Below are 12,254 nucleotides of genomic sequence, written 5' to 3'. Positions count from 1 at the left end.
GGCTGGATTTGCTGATTCCGATCACTAACAAATAACTCATATCGGTCCCGATCCAATATCTACCGATCGGATCGGGACATCCCTAATATATACATATATATATATAGTTATATAATAACTTTGCCTCTTTAAGGTGCTGCTCTGGTGAGGACAGGGGGTGAGGACAGGGGGTGAGGACAGGGGGTGAGGACAGACGTTCAGAGACAACAATGTGCAGTCCGTCCATTTATTAAAATGAGGTTTCCACAGTCATCAGTCCAACACCGACTTCCTCTAATCCACATTTAGTCTGTCCTCCTCCTGCTACCTGTCCTGCACACCTGGCATCGAGTACCTTTAGAACCTCCACCTTGGCCGAGCTCCACCTAGTGGACAAATATAAAATGTAAACAAAAGGCCAGTCAGCAGGAGGACACACACAGAGACAAACAATAAACCATCTGAAACAGAAACTGGCTCCTGCAACAACTTTGAATTGTGATTTGAAGGAGCTGCTGTCAGGAGGAGTCCACCACCATCTGGGCGTCAAACATCTGGCCCGAGGAGGTTCCACCCCGCCAGACCACCAGGAACATACTGCAGATGTTATACAACCATGGACTTTAGAACAGATCTGCAGCAGCAGCTGGTGGCAAAGTTCTGAGGTTGGTTCTTCATTATTATTCAATCTCAGCCAAACGTTCACTTCATTAAAATCCACTGCTGGTATAGACCACATGACAACAATCTGGGCTTCTTTAGAGTGAGAGAGCCCCCTAGTGGTGAAACATTATAGTTTATTTAAACAGCTAGTGAATAGAGAGCCCCCTAGTGGTGAAACATTATAGTTCATTTAAACAGCTAGTGAATAGAGAGCCCCCTAGTGGTGAAACATTATAGTTCATTTAAACAGCTAGTGAATAGAGAGCCCCCTAGTGGTGAAACGTTATAGTTCATTTAAACAGCTAGTGAATAGAGAGCCCCCTAGTGGTGAAACATTATAGTTTATTTAAACAGCTAGTGAATAGAGAGCCCCCTAGTGGTGAAACATTATAGTTCATATAAACAGCTAGTGAATAGAGAGCCCCCTAGTTGTGAAACATTATAGTTCATATAAACAGCTAGTGAATAGAGAGCCCCCTAGTGGTGAAACATTATAGTTCATATAAACAGTTAGTGAATAGAGAGCCCCCTAGTGGTGAAACGTTATAGTTCATTTAAACAGCTAGTGAATAGAGAGCCCCCTAGTGGTGAAACGTTATAGTTCATTTAAACAGCTAGTGAATAGAGAGCCCCGTAGTGGTGAAACATTATAGTTAATTTAAACAGCTAGTGAATAGAGAGCCCCCTAGTGGTGAAACGTTATAGTTCATTTAAACAGCTAGTGAATAGAGAGCCCCCTAGTGGTGAAACGTTATAGTTCATTTAAACAGCTAGTGAATAGAGAGCCCCCTAGTGGTGAAACATTATAGTTTATTTAAACAGCTAGTGAATAGAGAGCCCCCTAGTGGTGAAACATTATAGTTCATATAAACAGCTAGTGAATAGAGAGCCCCCTAGTGGTGAAACATTATAGTTCATATAAACAGCTAGTGAATAGAGACACTCATTAAGACTTTTATTAACATTCTAGTAAAAAATACAAGCAGAAGCTTCATTAGTCAGTTTTAGAAAATTAAAGTTTTGTTGCTGGTTTACTGGAAATGACAGTTACTCTGAGTTTAGGGTAAACAAATATATATCAGGTATATTTCCAGACAACGCATCAGTCCATCTTTCAAGTATTTCCGAATTCTTTGAACCAATTCTTTGGTTTTGAGTTACATTTAGTTGTTAATTAAATTGAATTTAGAATTTATAAAAACTTATTTGAAATTTGAAAAGTTCAGTTTTGTTAAAAGATTCAAGATTCATGGTTGTGACTTTCTAGAGTTTAAAACACAACGGAATGTCATTCAAATGAAAAGTGTAAAAGTTTTTATTTCTTGACATAATTCATGAAGTGTAACTTCAATAGTTTAGTGAATGGCTACACCGGAACCCCGTACAGGTTTCTAGAATCACATTTTATCCACTAAAGTCACACGGACAGTGTTCAAAATGACGTTTATTTCTAAACTCCTAAAAGGACTAAGTGAGACAGGTCTTGTGTCGAAGCGGTTGTGTCGGTCTTCATTAGGTTAATTCATTAAAGTGTCCAGATGTGGAAGATCAGCCCGTCAACTTTTACCTTTTCAATCTGTGTTGATTGAATTTCAGCAGTTTGAAATCTCGATGACTTGAAGGAATCACAGGAGAACCGTGTTGACCTTTGACCTCCTGGAGACCCAGCTTGAAGTGCGACGCTGACTTCTGACCTCTGACCTCTCAGGGGGTCAGGGGTCAGAGGTCAGGGGTCAGAGCGTGGAGCTGAGCGATGCTGTGGAATAACCAAACGATGCAGCGTCTCAGCAGCCTCTCAATGATTTAGGTTCTCGTGACGAGAAACTTCCAGAGGCGACCTGGAGGTGGCGCTGTGTCTCAGTGAGGCCGGCGGCTGCGTCTCTGTTTGTTCAAATCATCACCGTGCTCTCAGAGCCTGTTCCCTCGGCCCTGAGCTCTTTCAACACTCTCACATGTTGAGAATCAATTTGATTAAAGTCTCGAGGAAAAAGTGAGGAAGTTCCATGAAAACCACAAGTCCCCCAATCATTTCCTCTGGTTTCTGTCTGCCGACTCATTTCTTTCTACTTTCTTGTGTTTTAGTTGATGGGACTGTTTTGGCGCAGTGTGTCGGAGCCGCACAGTGGTGTAGTGGGTCAGCACTGCAGGTTCCCTGGGTTGAGTCCGGGTTGAGTTCTTCTGTCTTCTGTGTTGATTGAAGTCCAGCTGAGTCAATAATCAGTCGCCATCAGATTCCTGCTCTTTCAACCAGTCCTTCCTTCAGGGGGAGGGAATTCTCTGCAGAGAGGCAGAACCTGCCGTAACACCGGGCTGACCTCAGAGCCGGAGAGAGGCAGAACCTGCCGTAACACCGGGCTGACCTCAGAGCCGGAGAGAGGCAGAACCTGCCGTAACACCGGGCTGACCTCAGAGCCGGAGAGAGGCAGAACCTGCCGTAACACCGGGCTGACCTCAGAGCCGGAGAGAGGCAGAACCTGCCGTAACACCGGGCTGACCTCAGCTCGGAGGAATTTCTCTGTTCGGTGCCTAAACCAACCTGCCTGGAGCGTGTTGGCCCGTCTCGTCCCCGCCGGCGCTCACGTGGCCCTTCGTTCTTGAAACATGACCTCCAAATACCAGACCCTGCCCTGAGTGACCCTCCAAACATGGCCGCCTGCGTACAGAGGCATCCGCAAAACGTTCCTCCTCGGCGCGGTGCGTTCACTGACCCACCGGCGCCTCGGGGATCTGCTCACTGTCCGTCCCTCACCTGACCTCTCCGCATGCTGGAGCAGACCCACAGGGGTCAAAGGTCACAGGTCGTTCTTTGTCTTTCTGTGCTTGTGTGAGACACACACACTCTGTAACCAGAGATGTGTGTGTGTGTGTGTCTCAAACACACACGCACACGCACATACACACACACACACACACACACACACACAGATGAGTAACCAGAGATGTGTCCAGATGTTGGTGAAGCGCCACAGCTGAGCAAACACCCAGCCGTTCCTCGGAACAACGAGCTGTTTGAAATGACTGCTGGTCTAAACACCGGGGGCCGGTGGCCGGGGGCCGGGGGGCCGGGGGGCCGGGGGCCGGGGGCCGGGGGCCAGGGGGCGGGGGGCGGTGGGCGGGGGCCAGGGGCCGGGGGTGGGGGCGGAGCTACGAGGAGCGTCAAACTGAGAACGATCAGTACAACAGAAAAGAGACGGAATAGAAGAGTGAAGTCATCAGCTTAATAGATCAGAATTAAAACAGGAGAACCAGATTAATGGAACAGAATAGAATAAAGTGAGGTTATTACTATTATGTTTTCCACATTTTTTATTATTAACATTGTTTTGTTTGTTTTATTAATTATAGACGTTCAAAAAAAAGACATCAAATAGAGTCAAATCAAATAGAATAAGATAAGGTGATTAAAATGGTCAATAGATTTAGCCTTTATAGCACTTTTCCACGGCTGGAGCACTCCCCAAAGTGCTTTACAATGTTAATCACATTCACACACCGATTCAGCTGGCTGTCATGCAGAGCTCAGTCCCTCCACTGGGGGCAGTGTGGGGTTCAGTGGCTTGCTCAAGGACACTTGGACATGTGGACAGAGGCGGAGATGAGTTGAATCAACCGATTTTGATGGACCAGAGCAGAATCCGCTGAATCAACAGAATTCAACCCATTACAGAACAATCAGCCATTTCTTTTCTAAAATCTGTGACTTTTCCATCAGTTTCATGTTTCTGGAGTATTTTACATTCCATTGTGACAGCGAACCCTCTGGTCACTGGAGGAAGAGTAAAAACCACGGCCGTCGTTCTTCAGCATCAGAGAGTCTTTGTTCACTTTGACCCTCCAGCAGAGAAATCCTCAGTCAGTCGCCGTCTGTAAATATTGTCTCCGGGATTCCAGGACGAGCAGGAACGGACTGGACCAAATGGGGAAGGGGGGGGGGGGGGGGGATTTTCCAGACACTTTGAATAACAGACAATCTATCCTGGCAGGGAAACATTTTGGCAGCTGTAAACGTAAACCGTCTGGATTGGGCTTAATCTGGGCGGTGGGCTGCGTTGTGGAGCCGAGACCAAGTAAATACTGAACATCTGGGCATTTAACAGTGCATACGTCGTCTGGGGCCGTTTTCCAGCGCCGCACTGGAAACGACCACCTGAAGGACGCTTCTGTAAAGGTTGAAGTCTGGTGTTTCCTCAGGCGGTCCTCAGGCTTCGTCTCGTCTTCTCGGTGAAAGGCCGATATTCACCCCATCCCTCGGTGGAACCAGCCAGACCCCCAGATGGACTCTGGTCCCTCCTTTCTTATCGTTTGGCTGCAGCGGTGAGGACCAGAGTGAGAGAAGGTCCCCCGTTCATGGCTCAGGAGACGCTGCAGGGACGTATACGATCCTGCAGGTTGGGTCTTCACAGAGGTCCGTCAGTAAACAAGCCCCCCAGCCACACACACACCGAGACAAACCCCCCCAACTCAACAGAAACCTGATCCACATCATCGGTCTTTATTACAAGAAGCCTCCAGAACAGAAGATAATGAGATTTAGAACAAAGTGTTTGAAACATTAAAGTTACCTGCAGTTACACACAAACGTTTATAGAAATCATCTTCCAGATTATCTGACCCAAGTACTTTGGAGGTTCAATGTTTTTTGGAGATTTGTTGATAGAAATCAAAGAAAATGTGTAACAGCTAATAAAAGCTCAATGAAAGGAACATTTCAAGTATATAAAGTATAAGAACTATAAGAACAGGACGTAAAGAAACAATAGGATCAGATCGTGGCACAAAGACATCGAGTCCTTTGATCGATTTCTGGACTTTCCTTCACTTGGAAGGTGTGAACTGGTTCATGACAGGATCGTAGCTCACGATATGAAATAAACCTGCGATAGGAACTTTAACATCTGTGTCGTCCCACGGGACAGAGAAGAAAATGAACTTCAGCCCCTGAAAACAGAAAGAAAGAACAGGAATCAAGAGGGTTTATTTCTCTCTTCTGGGCGTCTGAACCAACAACCTGCTGTTTAGACACACTGAACTTCAACCTGGACTCCTATTGGACGGATCAGACGGGAAGAATTTCATCTTTAAAATGTAGAAAATGACTGTGACTCAATATCAGCATTTGGTTTCTACCTCAGTACGAACCAGACTGTGGGCTGACCCCGGCAGGCTTTACATTTCTGTCCGGTGGAGAATCTTTTAACATTTAAATACAAACTGTTTATCAGCGGCATGTCACTACGGCCTCGTTGAAATAAAGTCATACTACAAGCTGAAGCTGTTCAGAGTATTTCTCACATGTATTCTAGTTTCACAGGAGGCCACGTTTCCACGACGGTTTGAAAAGAAACGAAAACTCAGAACCTTCGTAGCGTTTCAGGGTCGGTTTCCACGACTAGGTTTCTAGGGAGAATGCAACTTTACGAAAATACTGTCGCCACGGAAACGAGGCAAATGCAACTTTTCTATATCGCTGCAGCTGGTCATGGTTACCACGTTGGTAGTAACTAGTAGTTCTGCACATGCTCAGTAGAGCCAATCAGAACAAAGTTTCCTCCAGAGTGTCATGACTCCCGGTCCATGCTCTCCTGGACTTGGTAGACTTTTATTTTGACAGTCACCATAATAACAATCCAACTTGGTGGTCTGTCCAATAGAATGTCCATGTTCTCTGCTGTGTGTGTGTGTGTGTGTGCGCGCTTTCAAACTAAAACTAACAGCACCAACTAGTGGTCTAACATGGAAACTACACCGTTTTCAGAACACTGCAGTGGAAACACAAATGATGTGTTTTCACTTGAAGCGGTTCATAAAACTTCAAATGTATAACGTCATAATATTTTACTTTCATACTGTCACTTTTTTCCTTCCAGTTTTCAAACCTTTTGAGGCCCAATATGTTTCCTGCTAAAAACCAACTTATTCCATGTTTTAATTAAGAAGAATTCTGTTATTTGATTTAAAGCAGAAAACCTCCATGACCTCAGTCACATTTTCACTAAATGATCAGATTTCTGAAGTTTAAAATGTGAAGCAGCCGTCGTGTTCATGTTCCAGAAAGACTCTCAGTACCTTGTTACTCCACAGTTGCGGGTCTGAACATAAATTCCCGTGTACATGATCTCACATCGCACTATGTTGTTGGTGAAGTCGGACTCCAGGACGTGGAAGTCGGGATTGACTGTAACCTGGAGGGAGGAGCCAGAACAAAGAGTTGGAGGTTTCAGGGACGAAGGAGGAGAAACGGTGGGCGGTACCTTCAGGATGTAGTTTCCAGGAGGAACGTCGGTGATGTCGATCCACTGGCAGTCGATGTTGGCAGCGTAGACGTCGTGACATCCTGGACTCAGTCCCTGAAAACAACCTGAGCTTTAACCCAGACCCTCTCGCTGCACAGGAAGCAGATTGAGGTTCAGAACCTCTTCGATAAGTTCAGTCATGGAGTCTGAGAGGACGTGCTGAACAACCCTGGACCGGATGTGGAGGTTCGGTTCTGACGGGTTCTCATGAAAGTGTCCTGATTTCTCACCGAGCTGTGAAAACTGCAACTGGTTGAAACATTAAAAAGCATGAAAATGTAGATTGGTAGCGGCTGTAATGGTTGGTGACCCAGTTAACCTAGTAGGTCACTAAAGCTGCTGGGTGACCCAGTTAACCTAGTAGGTCACTAAAGCTGCTGGGTGACCCAGTAGGTCACTAACCCAGCAGGTCACTGAAGCTGCTGGGTGACCCAGTTAACCCAGCAGGTCACTGAAGCTGCTGGGTGACCCAGTTAACCCAGCAGGTCACTGAAGCTGCTGGGTGACCCAGTAGGTCACTAAAGCTGCTGGGTGACCCAGTTAACCCAGTAGGTCACTAAAGCTGGTTCATCACTACAGAATCCTTCAGCAACAATCATACTAATCGTGTCAGTCATGTCACACCAACTGTATAAATACAGACTATGAATATAAACTATATGAAAATAGAACTTCTCGGTAGAACCCAGACCTTCGCGATGGGAAGTTTTAATGGGAATTAAAACGGAACATTTTGGAGTTGGTTTGACAGGAACTGGATTAAAACTGACCGCATTATGACCTTCACCTTTGCTCTCAGTATTTAATGGAACCATCCTATAAACAAATCATCCCCAGAAATTTCATGCAATTCTGGTGACTAGTTTTTACGAAAGCCCCGTCTCCATGGAAACAGACACTGATCTCCTTTGCCCTCCTCCAGGAGCCTCTCATCCACTTTCTATGGGACTTTGGTTCTCAGGGTTTTGGAATTTATTCAGAAACGTTTGATCGCTGAAGATTTCATGCAATTGGGCGAGTAGTACTAGTGAAAGGTTGGTCAAATACAAACATACAAATCAATCAAAACAGCCAAACGTTCCTTGGCGAAGGTAAACAGACTGTCAGGAGCGGTTGTGTCATAGAGGGGAGATACTCTACATCCCCTCTTGGTGGCACAACCAGGACTACAACCCATCATGGTGTCCAGGAAAAAAACTACAAGAACCACAATGCTCAGGACCATCAGGTCAAAGGTCACTGCCCAGCCGATTCCCACAGTGAGCAAAGATCTGAGACTTTAAACTTTGTTGAACCAAATGATGAAAAGGAAGAAGAGGTTCTCTTAAAGTTGATCTCTTGTGTTTTCAAACTCTGGACAAGTCCATCGTTTCCCCTCAAAGCTGACTCTTTCCTCCGACTGTTCCCCAACAGGAAGTTACCTGAGTGTGTGAGGTGCAGGCGTAGCGCCGCCTGAAGCCGGGCTCGCAGCCCGTGTCCTCCAGACAGAAGCTGGCCTTGTGTCCCTCGGCCACTTTCCTCCCCGACACCACGTCCAGCAGGTCGTAGTTACTGAAGGCGTCCATGCTGTGGTAGTGTCTGCAGTGGAAACACATGGAGGACAAGATGATGGAACCAAACAAGCTCCGAGGTCAGAACGTCTGTAGACGGAACGTCGTGAAGAGGAACTGACTGGTGGCAGCTGTGCCAGTCCCACTGGTATCTGGGCTTCACTGGCAGGAAGTCGGTGGTGCCTTGATTCTTCACTTTCTGTGGGAACCGCAGCAGAACCCTGAAGTCGATGTCTCGTACGGTGGGCATGTAGGCAGACCTTCAGGTGAGAGACAGTTTGGGGGGGGGGGGGGGGGTTAACAGCAGCAGTAATGATGTCCTGGGAGGTGCTGCTGGCTCGGCTCCCAGCTCAGTTTTCTTCAAGGTAACGGAGCATTTTGTTCCACTGCTTCATGCTTCTGGCAAAAACCGACCCAGAACATTTATGTCTTGGCAGAACATCATGTCAGACAACCGTTACTCCATCTTAACTCCATCTTAACTCCATCTTAACTCCAAACAGCTTCTGTACCTCCGTCGACACATTCTGACAGTAACTTTAATTCATGACTGAAGGAGAAATAACACAACTTTAACCTCCTGTGTGTGTGTGTGTGTGTGTGTGTGTGTGTGTGTGTACCTGGCCAGACAGTTTTCCTCGGCCGCACAGCGCAGCGCATACATCTGCATGCGCTGGACATAAGCACCTGCTTGGATGGCGTACGGGTCTGGAACCAGGTCTGGCAGCCCTGATGGGGGGGGGGGGGGGGGGGGGGGGGGGTATTATTTTAGTGGTCATGACTGACAACCTGACGTTAAAAATGTTCAACTTTTCCCCGACCCAAGCAGCCCCCCCCCCCCACCCCCACCCCACCCTAATGATGGCCGCCCGCCGTCCTCACGCCTGGAATCATCAGGTACTTGGACTTGGTCGTCGTCCCCCCCCCTTCACGACCACCCAGTTGTATTACTTTACACTGTAACCGGTCATGGTACTTTTACTCACCGTTCTGAAAGTATCGGGTCCCGGACCCGGTTCCGGGCGGACGCCGCGTTCGCGCCGCTGTTCTCCCTCTCGACGGAAACACGTTGTAGAAAACGGAGTTCCGGTGATTTTTGAGGGGGTTTCGAGGGTCGTCGCTGATCATGCCCTCCCCGTTGAAGGTGGCCTCGTTGGAGTAATCCTCCCCGGCCGCAGGGAGCGGAGCTGGAGCCTCCGGTTCAGCGGCGGGATGAGCTGCTTGTGTGCGTAACCGCTGGTTTTGCGCACCTGGACCGGGTTGGACTCCTCCGGTGTGCTGTGCGGTGTCATCTCCTCTTGTGTTCAGCGACTCTGATGAAGTTCCAGGTGAAGACGTGTTGAGGGGGTTCGTGTATCGAGGGTTGGATAGGCGCACAGCTGGAGAGCTGAGCGCGCGCACCACGGGATACTCTGGCTGCGCCGCACGGGGACCGGGACCGGGATCAGTCCTCAGCTGTCTGAAGTCAGTCTGCGCGCCATCCCTCCTGCTGGACACAAAAACCCTGGACTGACCTCTGGAGCGAACCGGGGCCTGGTACTCCGACCCGGTGCTCATCAGGCTGTAAACCTGCCCGTTATTCTGCCACTGGATCCGGTGCCGCCAGGGTCCCGCGGCCAGCTGTTGCCCAAAGACGACAGGGAGTAATCCTTGGAAAAAGTAGAGTAATAGAAGTGAGCATTGAGCCATGGCAGTGGAAGCAGAAGTCAGGAAATCCTCACGGAGAGACGAGAAGAACCAGAAACATGAATCCGACGCGCAGGTGTCGGTGCGCAGAGCAGAAGGATGGAAACAGCTTCTCTCTGCTGGCTGATCGAACTTTAACCCTTCCGCCGCCGGCCCGAGGAGCCGCACCACATTTACACTGCAGACATTTGCTCAGTAAACTTTACGCGCTGGTGTCAAGTCATCCACATGTGACCGTTCAGACATTTTCAGGGATCACCATGGCAACCACAGCACTTTCTATTAACTCAGCTCGGGTTTTTAAATCTACCTTCCTGGTTTCCCTGGATATTCGCTATCGTGTGTTTTTATTAATGTTTTCTATTAAATTAACTGACAATTAAAGGAATAACTATTTATATGAAGAATACTTGTGCCAAGTATTGAGCGCTGTGTTATTGAAGTATTTATCATCAGAACTGTTAAAATGACACTTTATTTGTGTATATCAAATATACACAGAAAAGTATTTTAACACAAACAATAGCCAGCCTTTCAATTTGGCATATAACACATTGCATTGTATGGAATGATCAGTTGAGAAGTTTAACCCATTCGGACACTAAGAGAAATGTTTGTGATTTGCAGATTTATTTTGAAATTTATGATTTGATGCGATTATGAATCTTGTAAAGTTTTTATAAGTATAAAAATAAATGTCAACGTCAAAATAGAGTTCAAATGTTCATTTTATGCGCATTCGAGAGGGAAAAAGGGTTTAAAACAACCAGACTTTAATAAAATAAATAATGATCTATTCAAGTGTGTGTGTGTGTGTGTGTGTGTGTGTGTGTGTGTGTGTGTGTGTGTGTGTGTGTGTGTGTGTGTGTGTGTGTAGCTCTCAGGGCAGCAGCCCGGACAGGGTGGTGTTGAATCTGTCCACCAGGTGGCAGTGTGGCGCCATCAGGCACCAGCCTGCTGCACGACGTGGAAACGATCAGAACCACAGACAGTTTGACTGAGACATGAGGTGAGAGGACCCCTGATGTCCAACACTCCTCCACCCAGGGTCCTACACTCCTCCACCCAGGGTCCTACACTCCTCCACCACACAGGGTCCTCCACCACCCAGGGCAACTTCATCTGCACAGTTTAAGCTCGAATGGCTGAACCACACTCAGCTCCCACTGACATCATTAGTCAGGAGATCTCTGTGGACTCGTTTGTTCAAACTTACAGTGCTTCCTGTCTGGGTTGTGCAGGGTGGACCCAAACGCAGACTCAGCCAGGTCCGTAGAAACCAGGTTTATTGCAACAAAGGTCCATGGACCACGAGGAGACACGTGGAGACACGTGGAGACACGAGGAGACACGAGGGCGACGAGACGATCCGACCAGGACTACAGCGGGAGAGGAGTTTAAATACACAAGGAAGGGGAGGACCCAGGTGGAACATTGGTTAATTGGAAACACGAGGTGAGACACACAGAGACCTGACACTTGCTAAACAAACAAACAAACAAACAAATAAATAAGCTGCAGTTCCCAGAGCAATCACACACACACACACACACACACACACACACACACACACACACACACACACACACACACACACACACACACACACACACACACTCTCTCTCCATACAGAGAGGCCCAGGCAGGATTAGAACCGTTGAGCAGGGCAGCGTCTCCAGACTTTCCATCCATCTCCAGGATGGCGGTCCAGAGAACAGAGTCCAGAATCTCTGTCCCCCACACTTTCCTCCAGCTCTGCTGAGATCCTGAACCCCGAGTCTGTTCCAGACCAGAGATCTAGTCCCTCCAGGGTCCTGCACCGACCCCGGTCCTCCTCCCAGTTGGACCTGCCTGCTGAACCTGTACAGGGAGGCCACCAGGGGGCGTCGTGACCAGATGAAGCTCCTGAACAGGCTGATCAGCAGCTCCACTGAGTCTCTCCTCACTCTGAACTTCCCTTCAAAATAAATGTGTCTGGAACCACAAAACTCATTTAAAATACAGTTTTAACTTTTCACCAAGAGGTGAAAGGTGTTTCTGAAACAATAGAACGAAAATTAAGAGCTCATTCTTCCTGTCTTGA

General features: G+C 47.5%; 1 protein-coding gene across 2 annotated transcripts; it reads right to left on the bottom strand.

Moving 5' to 3' along the window:
* Positions 1–5,113: 5,113 nt before the first annotated feature.
* On the bottom strand, positions 5,114–12,037 carry LOC308106921 (protein-lysine 6-oxidase-like). 2 transcript variants are annotated; one of them, XM_080458964.1, is made up of 8 exons: positions 11,388–12,037; positions 9,472–10,134; positions 9,106–9,214; positions 8,608–8,745; positions 8,357–8,513; positions 6,894–6,989; positions 6,709–6,824; positions 5,114–5,580 (listed from the first exon to the last, which is right to left on the bottom strand). In XM_080458964.1, the coding sequence occupies exons 2-8, from the start codon at positions 10,040–10,042 to the stop codon at positions 5,574–5,576; spliced, it is 1,194 nt and encodes a 397-aa protein (XP_080315090.1). In that variant the 5' UTR covers positions 10,043–10,134; positions 11,388–12,037; the 3' UTR covers positions 5,114–5,573. The 2 variants fall into 2 exon arrangements, with proteins under 2 accessions (XP_080315090.1, XP_080315089.1); XM_080458963.1 differs by lacking the exon at positions 11,388–12,037 and having other exon boundaries at positions 9,472–10,283.
* Between the last annotated feature and the right edge of the window lie 217 nt (positions 12,038–12,254).

The sequence above is a fragment of the Lipophrys pholis genome (genome assembly GCF_963383615.2).
Source record: "Lipophrys pholis genome assembly, chromosome: 1".
Lineage (NCBI taxonomy): Eukaryota > Metazoa > Chordata > Actinopteri > Blenniiformes > Blenniidae > Lipophrys > Lipophrys pholis.
Note: the sequence above shows the minus strand (reverse complement) of the source record. Positions and strands in the feature narration are given on the sequence as shown.

Bases quoted from the DNA above. Each gene is read 5' to 3' on its own strand.
- LOC308106921 (XM_080458963.1), bottom strand. From the start codon at position 10,174: ATGGCTCAATGCTCACTTCTATTACTCTACTTTTTCCAAGGATTACTC. The intron at 8,514-8,607 runs GTCAGTTCCTCT...TTTCCACTGCAG, and splicing joins GACTGGCACAGCTGCCACCA to ACACTACCACAGCATGGACG. The intron at 6,825-6,893 runs GTACCGCCCACC...TCCTCCCTCCAG, and splicing joins CTGGAAACTACATCCTGAAG to GTTACAGTCAATCCCGACTT.